Source organism: Silene latifolia, chromosome 6 (assembly GCF_048544455.1).
Source record: "Silene latifolia isolate original U9 population chromosome 6, ASM4854445v1, whole genome shotgun sequence".
Lineage (NCBI taxonomy): Eukaryota > Viridiplantae > Streptophyta > Magnoliopsida > Caryophyllales > Caryophyllaceae > Silene > Silene latifolia.
In genome coordinates, this window is record NC_133531.1 from 137868756 (window position 1) to 137885243 (window position 16488).

Here is a 16488-nt window from a genome sequence, read left to right on the forward strand (position 1 = left end):
TTGCTTGGTAAATGACTAAAGGGTTTTAAGAGCGAAAAAAAGGTCAAAATGTCAAACTAAAGGATATTCATTTGTATACCTTTAATTAAACTCTCTTATAAAGAATTAAAAAAGAAAAAAAAAATGACCGAAATAAGGCAAGTATTTTTTAGTCCTTATTTTTACTCAATTTCTTCATTACTTGTCATTTATTGGATTTATTGTATTTATAGGAAAATTATTGGCTTACTTATATTTGTATTTATTATTGTTAGTTAATTATGCTCCTAATTATTCCATACATTTATATGATGGAGTATCATCTACTTTCTATGTCTCAGTAAATAGTTTACATTGCTTGAATCCACTCCAATAACGATCCAACCTACGGATCGGAGTACAAATGAAGATGTTGAATATCATATATTAGACACATTGAAACGGAGTTAATAAATAATTTGACTAGATAAATGAATGAACATTGCGTATTCTCTTTTATATGAGCTAGTATCTGATAAGTAGCATTTTAGTCGTATTTTACCCCGCATTTATACCTTATTCCGACTCGATTTTGTGTGCTTAAATGTCTAAATAGCTCATTTAATAACTAATTTATAATTATTAGCCGTCTTAGTCATATTTAATAGGTAGTCGTATTGTTATTATAATATTAGTTTTATTACTATTATTTTATTGACATATTAATATTATATGTAGGTGAGACGGGAAAGCAAGGCGGAATAATGAGATAGACGCGAGCCAAGTCGAGTAAAGACGACATTTAAGGAAGGGTCAAGGAAAGAAAATAAGGTGGAAAGTCAACCATTGACTCATCACCTTCATTAACAAACACACTTTACCAGCAAAAACCATACTTCGTCTGCACCTCCATTTTCGTCCCCTGCACTCATCAACAAACACCATTTTTCCATTCGCCAATCTCCGTATCAAACACCACGAGCTGCTACATCATCATTTCGCACCTCACCTGCATCATTAATCAACAATACAACCGTTCATCACCTTCACCATTTTTAACCATCATCATCCATCACGTTTCAACCTCGCCATTCACCAAAACAATCGGCAGCAGCAGCTCAACCTTTCATCACTCACCATTTTCATCAATTCACCATTTTCAGCCTCCATCATCAACCTCCTCACCACCATACCACCACGACAACAAAACCAATACCACCACCATCAAATTCACCCATTTTCGCACTCGGAATAAGAACCCGAGTCCAACTCACCACCTGCTTTGTCCTGCATTCATCACCATCACCTCCATAAATCAACCAACCCAATTCGACATCAACAACAACAAGCAGCAGCTCTAATTAATTCGTCACCAACTCGCATCAATTTTTCATTCATGACTCCCTATGCCGGTCAACCGGCAGTCGACTACCCACACCGGCAGGCACCAACATCAATTCCTCTCCTTTTCTTTGTGAACTCGCTACCGGCCATAGCCACCGGCAGCCGGGCAACCGGCATACAACAACGCAGACAACATTCTCGCATCAATTTGTGTTCCTATGCCGGTGCCCCGGCAGCCGCCCCACCGGCAACCACACACACCTTGTGAATATTCGCCTTTTCTGCAAGTACGCGCTGCCGGCACCTCGCACCGACCGCCGGCCGGCCGGCAGGACGCCCCCACTGCTGCGTTTTGTCAATTAAAACTCCCCTTCCCATTTTTTGGTTGTTTTGGTTTTTAGACGGTGTCTTTGATTTAGATTATTATTATTATTATTAGTCTTAGATTATTAGTATTATTATTATTAGTAGTATAAAGACACGACCTCAAGGAACGACACATTACACTACCTTCACCTTAGAATAGAATTACACTACCATAGAATTAGATAGAAAATTAGATTAGTTCATTCTCTCCTCTCAACATTTTGTAGAACCCTAATATTTACTCTCTTATTTTCATTCAATAAAAAGTAATCTTTCTTTAATTATTAGCTTAATTCTTCCTTTATTTATGCAAGTTCTTCATCTCTCATTAGTATACAATTAGTATTTTGGGTTGTATTTGAAGATTAGAAGAAATTCATTCTTCCATTATTATCCAAGATTATTACTTTCCTCTTATTTGGTATAATTCTCATCTTTTATTTGCATTTATTTTCATTTGTTTACATTTCTTATGTTGGTTAATTGTTATTCATTCAAAGTTTCCATCTTTATCAATTTTACAATGTTTACTTGTGTATTGTTGGAAATTGTTGGTGATTTCTCATACATGAACATGAGTGAGTAGTCTCATCTAGAGTTTAGGGGGATCTTGGGTCATTAATGGGTGTAAAAATGGGTTATTAACATTTGGAATTGGGTGATTACTTGGTAATTACTTTCATGCATATGAAGTGCTCGATGAAATGCTTAAACGAAAGTTTGAATCTTTTATTGGCATGTTTAACTTGTCTTGGCGCTTAAGCTATTGGATGGTCTTTATGCTATGATTAATAGATCGATCGGTCTTGTTCTCATGCATATTAAGTGTTCGTAGAATAGTTTGAACGAAAGTTTGACTCTTTCTTTGACATGTTTGGCTTGTCTTGATGCTTATGCTATTGGAAGGTCTATGTGCCATGTTAGTATTGAGTTCATATTAATTAAGTGACAACTTGTTAATGAACTCGAGGTGATTAGGAAATTAGTCTTAATTCCTTGACCATTGTCATCACCCATGTCTTGTTTTGATCTTGTTTTATACCCTCCTACCCAAGTGAACCCGAAGACTCTAGTTCTTCCATCAATTGAATACAACCCCATTTAGTTTAATCATATTTCTTATTTGCATATTAGTTTACAATTTATCAACATCTTATTTTTATTAGGCTAAATTGGGACTTAAACAAACCAAGTATCTAACCCCCGCCATCTTTGTGTTCGACACCCTAATTATACTACTTAATTTGGGTTCTTTATAAATAGTTTTTGATTGGGAAGTGACGACAAATCCCTATATCAGTATCATTACGTGTTATACCTAATCGAATAGTTATCGTTTTGCAAATGTATGTTTGTATCATTATCAAGTTGCTAAAAACTTGCATCATCGAAGATGATTGTGTTACTGTGTAATTGTGTATGGATTAGGAGTAGTTAGGTCATAGGTTGCGTAAATGTTACTCCACGGGTTGTCAATTTGTCATAATGATCCCAAAGATGGAATGTCTGTCTTAATAAGGAGTGTGACCGTTATATGATACAGATAATTAGTGATTATTTTATAAAAATAATAATCATTTTAAATTTAAAAAGTAATCTTTTTTTAGAGTGTTTAACTGTTTATTTTTTAATAATAAGAAAAATAGTTACGTTTTAAAATAAAATGATCGTTTTTTAAGGGGTCGCAACATTCGACAGTCTCATACGAGTAGTATAATTGGTGTGACTAAATGCTTTCGGCAAATGTAATGAGCTTCAATAATCATCAAAAAAATGTCAATATCAATTGGTTAAGTAGAAGAAATAAGCCGCCACAATAATTTAATTTCTTAGTTAATAATTAGAGTATAAGTTATTTTCATGCAAAGCCACGTCTTATTCCATTTGTTACACCTCTAAAGTTTTTTCACCTTTGTTGTGCATTTGTGTGACTAAAGAATGAATAACTCCAATCATACGAAATTTCTAGGACTATTGTACTTTAAACTACCCTAAATCCCTAATGATGCTAGGAAATTTCTATGTATGTATTTATATATACAACCAATCCTCAATAATATAACTAATGTTGTGTACCTTCTAATTCTGTAATTTAATACTCCGTACCAGCGCTGGAGCTAGAATTTGAAACCAAGAGGGGACGGAGAATTTTGTTATAAGAAAGCACTGAATTGAAAATTTTAATTAGAAGTTTCAAAATTTTCAAACACCAATAAAGACGAGCGTCCCTAATAGTCTTCCTCGCTCCACCACTACCACATCTATTTACTTGATGAGCAACCATTTTATAGTGAATTGTGACCAGTTTTTTGAATACACCATTTCATATTACTAGTAGTACTGACTATACTACTTTATAATATTAAGTACTATTTTTATTTTGAATTGTAATATAAGACCACAATAAATTTATTATAAGATCGTCACTCAACACTTATATTGTACCCCTCCCATAATGACCAGCTAGTCTTTCATAAGACGGAAGTATCCAGCATTAAAACAGATCAAGTACTATCTCACCTGTGCATATAAGACAAATGTGTTGTTTTTTCCTATACATTCTATTTTTGTCTTATTTTAACTACTTGATCTGTCTTAAACTTAAGATACCCGTCTTTTATAAAATTAAAACAATAAATCTCCCTTATGACGGTAACAAGCTTATGGCGTGAAGTTTCCTTCATAAATAAAAATTTGTAAAATTAGAATATTGTGCATGAGTATTGTGTATTCCATGTGTTAACTAGTGTGTAAGTCCATGTGTGTAATCTGTCTAACGGCCGTGTGTTTAAGCAAGTAGCATACCATATGCATAGTTATGGAATAAAGTGTGTAAAATTCAGAATATTAACTATAAATAACACCTTCTTTACCTCTTTGGAGTACATTGCCCAGGTCTGAATATTACCTAATTTATCAGCCATTTAGGGACACAACTTTGCCTTTTATGCTACAAATTAAAGATCAAAGGTGTCTCTTTTTTCTTGGGTGCTAAAGAACAAAAGGACTTTTTTGTGCTTCTCTTTGCTTTACTATTGGGGCCAATATGATGCCACAATAGTTCTAATTACGTATTTTTGTCTGCTGGGTTAGATTGATTTGTTTTCCAAACCTTTGAGGGATCCTACTTTTCGGCTGAAATGAACTAAATTGAACTTTAATAAAGCTCAACTGACATTAACTGAATGAGGTTGAATTGAACTAAAATCAGTTGAAATTAAGTCCAAACGAACAGGGCTAAGACTTGTTGGGTTGTGGAAATTGATATAGGATTTGAAAGAAAACTCGAGGAAATTCGGAGATAGTTACGGAGGCTAGTGGTAAATAGAGAAATTAGATGATGAGGCAACGGGTTAATAGGAGTAATAGTTATACACCTCCCAGTGGCAGAATAAGGAATTCTCAGTCATGGTGAGTACAACTACGGAGTACGAATTTTGGTGAGTATGCTGATATTAACTTTTTTTTTTTTTTTTTTTTTTTGACATTAGGAGAAAAATAACTTATAATGTCTTACCGAGTAAGCTATCCAAACGATGCGCAATACATATGCTGATATTAACTGATCTCTAATGTTCGACATCCCTTGTGGTAGGGCATCCTGTGTCAAAAGTTCTTGAAAGGCGCAAAGTAGTCGGCGTTTAGGAGTCCGTAGTGAAAACTTAAATTAGTTGTGGCACAATTCGCAAGGGTGGACATAAAAGACTTCTGTCAGGACACCGGATCAATTACAAATTATCGACGGAGTGGTCACCGAAGGCTGTATGGCAACCTTTCGGAGAATTTCAATGGCTTAAACCGATTCTAGTACGGTAAGCTTTTAGTGTTGACGGTAGTACTAGAATTGGAATCTCAAACTTGTTTGGTAACTTCTTTTGAGACAAATTCTTAGATAGCTTCACCAGGTAAAGAAAGACTTGAGACTGGAAAACATCGCTATTTTCAGGACAAAATACAATTCCAACAATTGACGATTAACATATTCGAGTCCCTGCTTCTCATGAAGCAGATGGCCCCGATGAACATGTGCAGATATGCTCAATTGACTTATTCCCAAACCATATGGCGAAAACCATAAAGCTACGTCAACTGTGGAAAACAACTTGTTTTGTGCAAGACTCGCGCACATTGTAATGCAACTTTACGCAAGCCTTTTCCCTTTAAATAAAATAAAATGGAACCAATAAACAGATCAGACCTCAAAATTATCAATTCTAAACAATGCGTAGTAAACTAATGATGTATTGGCCTAGCAATAGACATGCAGACCATGTGAATAAAGGTTGCATGTTCGAATCTCCTTGCTCTTGTACAAGGACAATTGCAACCTTAAGTACTTGAGCCGCGTGTTAGTTTCATATATGAACAATATTCCTGCAAATTTCTATCAAGGAGCGTCGCCAACATCAGTGACGCGAGCATATTTCTGGAGATAGAAAGTCACTTCCGTTTCCTTCCTAAAAATATGTTCGAAAGGGCACAATGACAAAAGCATACCCGTTTTGAACGACTTCAAGTCACGAATTCAATCTTTCAGCAGCAACTTATTTAAGATTTTCACGTTCCGGATTTACCACCACAGGCAGTTGTATGAGAGCACTTGGTGGGGCAAAATACATATGCACCGACATCATGCATATAATGATACCCAAGAAAAGCTGCATATAACACAAGTAAATAAGTGGTGGATCACCTTAACTCAATTTTTGAGACACAGAACTGTCTTGAAATGAGGATACATACGAAACTCCCTCCTTGTCTCTACTAGGAGGCGTGCTGGAGGGAGAATGGTTGATTACAAATTCGATACCCATATTAACGAATGTCATGTCGGACACGAGTCTGCCCCAAAATTGAGGAGTTTAAGTGACATGGGTTCTAAATTAACTTTACGAACATGAAAAAGAATCAACTAGAGCTTCCAGATGAATTTTCCCATGTCTAACTGTCCTAAATTGGGTGTGGTGATGTAGTCTTAGATCAGATTATCATTGCTCAAATAAAAGAGGAAAATGAAGTCTGATTTGTTTGCTATAAAAGTACGAGGAAAATAAATCTGGTTCTGAAATCTTAAGATAATAAGCTCATAGACTTAAGAGGAATGGGGGAGGTCTAAAGGCACTGGCAGATTTACAATTAAAAACTAGGGGTACAGCTATACAGGGAGTCTGACACTGGCGGATTTACCATTACTAGGGTTTAGGGAGTCTGACACTGGCGGATTTACCATTACTTGGGTTTAGGGAGTCTGACACGAAAGATGTTTCTTTTTCTAGCTTAAGAGAGTGAAATTTGTATACGAATATATTTTACATGACAACCTCTATTATTGGGATACAGGAAACAAATTTTGATAGGTCCGCCATTGTCTAAGAGGTAAACATATAAGTACATAACAGCGAGCAAAGATGTACGGAACTGAGCTTCTAGACATACAAACCTGCACTGTTGGCTTAAAATTGAACAGGTATACAGATAAGATCATTGTCAGCAGCATTGCCATTGAAGAGGAATAAACCTGAAAGTGTGAATGTTCTTGAAGAGCTTAGACGATATATACTCTTCAGAAAGACATGAAATCCAGTTGGTCTTTCATTTTGCTCGTTAATTTAATAATCCATCCTTGTCTTAAAAGTGCTTTTGGCACCAGAGTCACGAACATATTCGATTATACAAAGTTGTATTTACCTTCACAATATTATCTGCATACTTCATTAGCCATGAAACTAGCAACCCTGAAGACCCTAAATTCAGAACCACCAGCCACGTCGTCAAACTATATCCATCAAAAAGACGTTGCCACCAAGGTCCCTTTTCAAATCCACTTCTGAAATCATCTACAACTAGGCGTGCCAGATTAAAGAGTGCACCAAATCTGAAATATGAGATCGTGTAAGTTAGCTTGACTTGTTAACTAACTTCACAGAAGAATTTGAGTAGCACTACACTACCACAGTCCACATCATGGGATAAGGGGGTTGCATATACACTACCTTACCCATTATTGGAAATACAAAAGGCCCATTTCAAATGACAAACAATGAAACTTGCACTAAAAGTTGCATCGCTGCTGCATGTCTGTATCCAAACAAGGTCACAAATTTAATAGAATCCCCTTTATGATAGTTAATGCCTAAATATACTAGAAATCTGAACATATAATTCACTTGTGAAATGCACTAAAACACAGGTTCCCAAACTCCATACACGAGGTTACTTGTGAACTACCGTAGAATTCTAGAGGAATATTAAGATTCAAAATTAAAATCAAATATTCATGTTAAGGTGTGGACCTCATGTTTTGTCAAATCGGGTTAAAATCTAACCATAACCCAAAAATTACTTGACGCTCTCTCTGCCACTAACCCATTATACGAGAAATAATACAACTACTTACATGTAGGTACAAGTTTTAAGCATGTGTTGGCAAAGCAGAGATACCTACGTGTAGAGTTGCACATTTTGCCAGTACAGGCTGTCATTGTTCTTCTTCATGAGAAACTCAGTATATACACCTGCCAACGCTGACAGGCAAGCAGACAAGATTCCCAACATATAACCCTGGATTGGCGCTGAAAAAAGGGAGTCGCATGATGGCTCTCCACAACCTTTCACCTATTATAACACCACAAATAGAGATTTGGGTGAATAATAGTTCCCCCAACATAGTTGTGCTAGTTTAGAATCTCAGAGAAGCTTTTTACTTTGAAAACAAGAGTTAGCTCAAGTGGTAAGAGCTCTCTTACTCCAACCATGAAGTTGGGGGTTCGATTCTCACCCGCGACATAAGTGCGCTCATTTGAACCAAAAAAAAAAAACAAAAAAAAGAATCTCAGAGAAGCAAGAGGATATCATAATTATCTAATCCAAACATGTTAGTATGATTTGATACTAATTGCTTTCAGGTTTTTGTGTTTCAAATTTAATCCCCGTGAAAACTCTGTTGTTTGTCATGTTACTCTAACCCTTCATATACTATCACGTAACCCTGTCCGACTCTAGACTTTTGGACAAGTGTAGGACACTCCAGCACTTCATTTTAAGCTTAAAAAGAAACATTTTAAGCTTAGAAAGAGATTTTTCCGTAAAATAGACGAGAACGACACTTGGAAGCACAAGCCTGGGTAACACAAACCCTTTTTTTCCCCTAAATTTTGTTCCATTTACACTTCTGGGCTGCAGACTTGCAGTTGTTGCAGACAGAATTAACATTTGTTTTGAGGAAAAAGCTGTATAACCGAAGAGACCAGAAAAGCACGCAAATTTGTAATCGTGCTTCCTACAGGTATTGTCATACATTTTAATGAACAGTCTTGAACATGCTCTTGAATGTATTAGTTTGCGAAGGAGGGAGTGATAACCTGGCTTGTCGTTGTACCAACCGCCAACAGCATGATTCCCATCCACTGCAGGTTAGATAGTTTTTTCTTCAAAAATAACCTACAATAAGAATCCTCAATGCAACTTAGATAGCACAAATAGTTGCAGGTGATATTCTCAAACAAAATACACAAATTACGAACAGAATGAGAAAGCACAAGCACCTGAACAATATTCCAGTGGAGACAATCTTTAGATTGCCCATGATTTGATAGGTAGACGTATCCACATAAGTGAGGGTAGCAAACTGAACATTGTTGTGAATTAGATATATAACTGACGGGATAGGAAACAAGAGCACAGTCTTCCAATCAGTAGTCATCCTCACAGTATGTGAAGTTCGTACTTCCCTCCAAAGAAGTAAGCTAGATACCAGCAACTAATTACCATCGCAAGCAAAACAAAAGAGTAGGATCCATCAATGGAATTGCTAGAGAGAGTTGAAAATTTAAGTCTCTGTCTATAAGAAGAGAAAGTGCAGAACATACCTTGAACACCTCAGCAAGAAATGGAACAGTTGCATAGTCATATTTATACCCTCTGTTACTCTGAGATAAAGTAGTCAAAATGCCCTGTAAAAAGCACAACAAAAACCTAAATATGTCAGCACTGTGCCGCAAAAAATGGCCTCAAACGTGTATTATTACCTAACCATCAAACTCGGCCCCTAATCATACGCGTAATAGTAGAGTAAGTTCAAATTTTCACTAGCAGCCACCACCCCTAGGAATATTTTTGTTTAAACATGGGAGCCCATTCAAATGCATAACAGTGTTTGTATCTGGCTAACAGCTGCAAATTGAAAGATGCTTGATGTACCACTATATTATTTCGTAATGGATCCATTGCTATCTCCCTAATCAATGTGAACGCTTAGGATGGTTCTAAATAAATTTCAATTGATTCCGAAGCCTTAGAGCGACTATTTGAGAATTAGCTAATTGCTCACCACCAACTCATAGACTTTCTAAGGCTACTTTCTAAGGCTACTTTTTTTAGCTACATGCCATGTATAACAATATTTTGATCCAGAGTGCCCTGATAAGGTAATGTTGAAAATTACTTATAGTTGATACACCATTATATAGCATGTATTAGATTAATTGCTATAGCAATAGTCAATGTCAACACATGATCTTCCAGACAATTTACAACCAATTATTATACCATGCCTTACGAAACATCTCAAGCATATCCTTCAAAATCATTCCAGGTAACTACATTAGAATAAGTTCCGGTTATTACCACCAACTCATACACTCCATAGGAGTCCTTTTGTGTCACCAAAGTGCCAAGTTTAGCCTTGTATACCTAAGGTCGAGTTTGACCGTATATCGATATGAGGATCCACACTCCACAGTACCCTTCCCAAGGGTAATGTAAAAGATGAGTTTATACATCCTTATCAAACCACCATTTGTTCGATATTAGATCATTTTCTGTCACCATAGGAATAGGATGTTTCCGAATAAATTTCTAATTGATTATTTCCCATAAGTTGACTCGAGCGTCTACTATAACCTTCAAAATTGGCTTTTCAGGATGATACCGTGCCACTGTCTCACATGGGGAGGCACGTACCAGTTGAAACAAAGAGGAACAATATTTTCTCGCTTCTTTTTGGTGCACGGCTAGTTTAAACATTTTACTAAACGTGTTGTATCCATGTCTAATAATGGGTCAATCGGTCAAGGCACAATTGTACTTGTGTGTCGTGCAAATTTTAGAACGTAGAGTTAGAGAACTAAACACCGTGTCGTACCCAACACCGTGTCAGCGAGCCTGAGTAACATAGGCCTATACTAATGAACTAGCTTCCCAGGGGAATTGAATGTTATCAAAGTTCCCTAGCCTAATACGCATCACATGCTACGAAGACAAGGAGACAACACAAAGTCATTCGAAATTTACCTTTTCTAATAGAGATAGAGACTGGCTATTCTTTGACTTTCAAAAAATGGGACAAAATTAAAATGGACCATTACAATATTAACACTCCTTACTTACGAAGAAGTAGTAGACAGTCTATAAATCTACACATTTTCATCAAGAGTATACAAGAAACGCCTGAGATCTGATCACAAGGGGAAGGTTGCATACATCTTATCCAATTTCCATATATTGCCAATATGGAAGGTTCTTGTAGGGGTGTTAGGTAAATGTTGATGCCGATGATTTATAGAAATCACATGAGCATGACTTTTAGATTATACCTACGCGGCATGCTGTCAATGTGACACTATGTGAGAAGTCATCTAAGACACTGGTGCAAAATGTTTCAATCCATTTCCGAATAAAATATTATTAGGGCCAAAAAATGTCTCACAAGCATAAGTTATGCCCTCTGAAATATGCTTTATACGTCGTAACCTGGAATTTACCAAATCAGTGTTATCTATCTTGCCAATCCAACTCGATCTCATCGAGTGTTATTCCTTTCAGATCTCCCAACATCAACGACAATCACAATCCTAATGTTTGGATACCCTTTTGACTACCTCATTACCACTAAAGTCCAGACCAAAATCTATTTCTTGCATGTTCAATACACTCATAAGCTCCACTTTACATATGACCTCCAGTATAATAATCAGCTTCATGAAACGTACCCCAAGGTTCCTATAGGATGAGTTTGGGACATCACTATCAAACCACTATTTGTTTGACATTAGATCATTTTCTATCACCATAGACAATTAATCCTATAGGATGTTTCCGAATAAATTTCTAATTGATTATGTCCCATATCCCGACTTGAGCGTCTACTATCACCTTCAAAATTGGCTTTTCAGGATGATACCGTGCCACTGTCTCGGGGCATGGGGAGGCAAGTACCCAGTTGAAACAAAGAGGAACAATACAATAAATTCCCTTGCTTCTTTCTGGTGCATGAAGCATGGCTAGTTCAAACATTTTACTAAACCTGTAGCGCAAATTTTAAACGGAGAGTTAAGAAACCGGGGATGTAGCAAATTACCCCCATTACTCTCATACTATGTGCAAATCAACCCCTTAAGTTTCACTTGTAGCATATTAGCCCCATAAGTTTCCAAAAATGTGTAATTAAGCACAAATCAAATTTTATACCCTTTTTTTAACTAAAACTTAATATTTTCTATTATAAAAATGATTTTAAATATATCTATTAAAAATTAAATACAATATATTTCTACATATTCAACGAAAAATGTAAACCAAATTTAATTTAAACAGAAAATTTGGTCATGTCATGTCATTTTATAACTTCACTTAAAATTCTTATATTGTGAACATTTTTCACCAAAATAAATAAATAAATACTATAAAAATATACTTGAACTTGTTTTACTGATAATTAGGAATTTTAGAATTTATATTTGATTAATATTTGGACTTTCAATAATAGTATAAAATTAATTTAGTAAATTTCAATCTTAAAAATAAGATGTGTGGTTAATTACACATTGAGAGAAACTAATGGGGGTAAATTGCTACATTTATAAGTTAAAGGGCTTAATTGCACCTAGTATCAAACTTATGGGGGTGATTTGCTATATTTCCCGTTACCGAACTAAACACCATGTCACACCCAACACCGTGTCAGCGAGTTTGAGTAGCATAATATTCCGTAACCTACTGAAACTAGCTTCCCAAGGGCATTGAATGTTATCAAAGTCCCGTAGCCTAATAAACATTACATGCTACAAGACAAGGAGACAACACAAAGTCATAACATTACATGCTACGAAGACAAGGAGACAATACAAAGTGTCAAAGTCATTCGAAATTTGCCTTTTTCTAATAGAGCTGGAGACTGGCTATTCTTTGAATTTCAAAAAATAGGACAAAATTAAAATGGACCATTATAATATTAACACTTCTCACTTATGAGGAAATAGTCTAAAATCTACACATTTTCATCACGAGTATACAAGAAACCGTCTCTAAGATCTGATCACAAGGGAAGCTTGCATACATCTTATCCATCTTCCTTACCTTGCTAATATAGAAGGTTCTTTAAGGGGTGTTAGGAAAATGTTGATGTCGATGATTTATAGAAATCACAAGAGCATGACTTTTAGATTAAACCAACAAGGCATGGTGTCACTATGACACTATGTGATAAGTCATCTAAGACGCTGGTGCAAAATGTTTCAAACCATTTTCCCAATAAAATATTTATAGGGCCAAAAAACTCTCACAAGCATAGGTTATGACTTTTGAAACATGCTTGATAAGTCATAACCTGGAATTTACCAAATGAGTGTTACTTATGTTGTCAATCCATCTCTTTCTCATATGGTGTTATTCCTTTCAGATCTCCGAACATCAATGACAATCACACTCCTAATGTTTGGATACCCTTTTGACTACCTCACTACCACTTAAATCCAGATCAAAATCTATTTCTTGCATTTTCAACACACTCATAAGCTCTACTTTACATACGAGCTCAAGTACAATAATCAGCTTCATGAAACGTACCCCAAGGTTCCTAGTTCAAGCAATGCTACAAGCATGGATACCAATAATGTTCCATTTATAACTTTTTCATTAGTCTCCTGTTACCAAGAGCAACACTACAAGTCGCTCACTACAGCTCAACTCAACTCGAGTAAGATCAATTCTAAAAAGGTAAAGAAGAATAACCTAACAACGTCTACTCCTCCCAACCTCACGGCAGCATCCCTACTAGATTATAGTCCTTGTTCCAGTAATATAATCACCAAAAAGCGCCACAATGTTGCAAAGAAAACTACAGATTGTATGCAACAATTATGCGCAAAATCGCGATTCGCACAAAGAATAACTACATCTACCCCTCCCAATTGGACGCCAACATTCCTTCTAAAGCTCTAAGTTATTATTCTTGTTCTAAGTAACAATTCTGCCGAACAAAAAGGTGATCAATTTCGACGGAAACTGCATACTCTAAGCAACAATTTTGCCCTAAATTTGTGATTCCCGTTATCCGAAAAGCATAATCTCAGCGTAATACTTAAAATCAATTAATTAATTAATTACAAGTATACAAGGCTCAAAATTCAACATAAAATTAATTAATTAATTAATAAAAAAAGAGAGAAGGTGACCTGAGAACTAGTGAGGATGGTGAGAAGAGCAGCTACGAAGTACCACTGCATCTCCAGAAATGTAGCAATTTAATTCCCTTTTTACTTACTAATTAGCTAGTTTCATCAAATTTAGGGTTTGAATAAAAGGGGAATTGATGTGTTTTGAGCAATAATTAAGGAATTGGGGAAAATTCGAGGGAAATCATGTAAGAGGGAGAATATTAATCGTATGATCTGGAAATCGCAACTCCGAGCTCAGAGAAAGATGGTCGAGTGGAAGCCGAGTGGAGTGGAGTTGGGTGGGGGCCAATAGGGTAATACCGTCTTATTCTGTGACGGTCCTTTATTGGTAAAATGTTCCGTCTTATAATTATGAAGTCTTAATTGATAGCAAACGTCAATGGGAAAATCTAAAATTAAATTCTCAGGACATCTCGGTATACCATATCACCGCAATCAATAAGAAATTGAGATTCACAATAATTTTGACGAATAATCTTCTACCCTCCATACGAGCCTCCATAATCTAATGTATTTTAAAAACGACAACAACAAAGCCTTAATAGTCAATACCCAAACTATTTGTAGTCCACTAATATGAAGAATCATTTAAAATTGTCAATAAGAATATTAATGGAAACACGATTGAAAGTCTCGAGATTAATAAGAGATGAGAGCTCTTACACTAGAGGTGTTCATGGGTCATCCCGTCGACTGAACCCGGCCCATCCCGCCCGCTAAAAAAGCGGGTACAGACAAGGCATTTCAAGGCATTTTAAGAAAATACACAGGCCCCTACTAATCCGTCCCACGAACCCGCTAACCCGCTTGTCCGTGGGCCAAAAATTAAATGTGAGCTCGGTCCATGTTCGGTCCAAGCCCACATTTGAACGCCTATATCTTACACATTAATAAGAGATGAGAGCTCTTTAATGTCTCTAAAGCAGGAAAACTTCTTGACGAGGTGAAGGAAAGGGGGATTGTGAACACTCTTATTACAGGGTATAGCAAGAGAGGTGACTTGAAAGATGCACTTAATAAGGTTTGGGATGAGATGACTGCATTGGTTTTAATCCCCCTCTTGTTACTTATAATTTCCTAATTCGATCAAGTGTTGTGTAAAAATAAACAAAGCATCGTTGCTGAAGATCTCCGCTCTTAAAAGAAAAAGGTTGATTACAAGTGAATTATTTTAAAGTGTGAAGATGTATTGATGCTTCTTAGAATAGAGAGTTGTTTTTTTTGAATTGTAGAGCTTACGCATGATGATTGATATACATAAACTAGATATCATACAAAGTTGTGAATTAAGTCTTTAAAGTTTATGATGCATTAGAATTGACGAAGATGGTGTATAACTTTATGTGTAAGGGTATATTTCATACATTGATAACGGGATATTAAGTATCTAAACATTATCTAAACATCAAGAGGTTGCCTGAAGTTGATGGTTGATGTAGAATCCGAGGTTCTACAGTGAAGCTGCTCATATACAGTCAATTGGCGGACTCCAGAACGCTTTCTGGCAAGAATCATGGACGAAAGTCCTGTAAACACCAAGATTCCTGCAAGTATCCAACTAAATTGTAGATTAGCTAGTGCTCTTGCCCTAAAATCAGCCTCAGGTGACTCACAAATTACTGCCCCTCCATGAACCATTTCACCACCACTAATTGTATTTTTCTGCCCGAAGCAACCCAAAGGTGCCAACTTGGGTACCCACAGCATAAACCCCATGTTCACAAACCAACACCCCTGAAAAACAACAGATATTGAAAGGAGAAGTGCAGATTGGAAACTGGCAGGGAAGAAAGTGGTGGCTAAGGCCGAAATCACAGATGTTAAGACAATGAGCTGCAGCAGGCCGTGGTAACAGCCTTCAAGGCCGGCATGGTCCGTCGAGTGAAAGTGGAGCAGAAATAATTCCTGACAGAAGACGGATGCACCCAACATTCCGATTACACCTGATACACACTCTGAGATATGAGTTAATTCTGCGCACAAGGCAAATCCTGTGAAGATAGCAAGGTGTAGAAACATGGTTGCATGCTCAAAGTTGTCGAGCTCGAATATTACATGAAAAGATGGGTAGTCAAAGACTTGGAGGATGATTGCTAGGATTGAGAAGAAAAGGATGAGGATGAGTTCCAGCTCTCTCACTTTAAAGACAGAATGGTTAAATGGGTACCAAAATCTCGACACGAAATTGGTAGGGCCTTTGAGGTAATAACATCTTATGGTGTTGACAGTGTGCCATAAACCAAGAGTGATCAGGGCCAAACCAGGTACAAAATGCCCAAGAAAAGTTCCCATTTTTATTCAATCTTAGTTATTTTTGGTAAGGCTGTTTTTATTTTCCTGCGGATAACCGATCGATGTTTATATA

General features: G+C 36.4%; 2 protein-coding genes across 2 annotated transcripts; both read right to left on the reverse strand.

Moving 5' to 3' along the window:
- Positions 1-5811: 5811 nt before the first annotated feature.
- On the reverse strand, positions 5812-14398 carry LOC141587382 (CMP-sialic acid transporter 1-like). The gene is made up of 8 exons (XM_074408856.1): positions 14121-14398; positions 9537-9620; positions 9213-9427; positions 9030-9108; positions 8114-8283; positions 7357-7543; positions 7109-7186; positions 5812-6326 (listed from the first exon to the last, which is right to left on the reverse strand). Exons 1-8 carry the CDS (start codon positions 14169-14171, stop codon positions 6213-6215), a joined length of 978 nt encoding a protein of 325 aa, XP_074264957.1. The 5' UTR covers positions 14172-14398; the 3' UTR covers positions 5812-6212.
- A 1123-nt stretch (positions 14399-15521) lies between these two features.
- On the reverse strand, positions 15522-16457 carry LOC141588797 (uncharacterized). Its single transcript, XM_074410222.1, has one exon. The coding sequence runs from the start codon at positions 16413-16415 to the stop codon at positions 15522-15524; it is 894 nt and encodes a 297-aa protein (XP_074266323.1). The 5' UTR covers positions 16416-16457.
- Positions 16458-16488: the final 31 nt, after the last annotated feature.

What these genes read in the sequence shown, in the direction of transcription:
- LOC141588797 (XM_074410222.1), bottom strand. Translation starts at nt 16,415, where the DNA reads ATGGGAACTTTTCTTGGGCATTTTGTACCTGGTTTGGCCCTGATCACT.
- LOC141587382 (XM_074408856.1), bottom strand. Translation starts at nt 14,171, where the DNA reads ATGCAGTGGTACTTCGTAGCTGCTCTTCTCACCATCCTCACTAGTTCT. An exon ending in CCATCCTCACTAGTTCTCAG is followed by an intron (nt 9,621 to 14,120) that starts GTCACCTTCTCT and finishes TGCTTTTTACAG; the next exon opens with GGCATTTTGACTACTTTATC. An exon ending in TTGGTACAACGACAAGCCAG is followed by an intron (nt 8,284 to 9,029) that starts GTTATCACTCCC and finishes GTGTTATAATAG; the next exon opens with GTGAAAGGTTGTGGAGAGCC.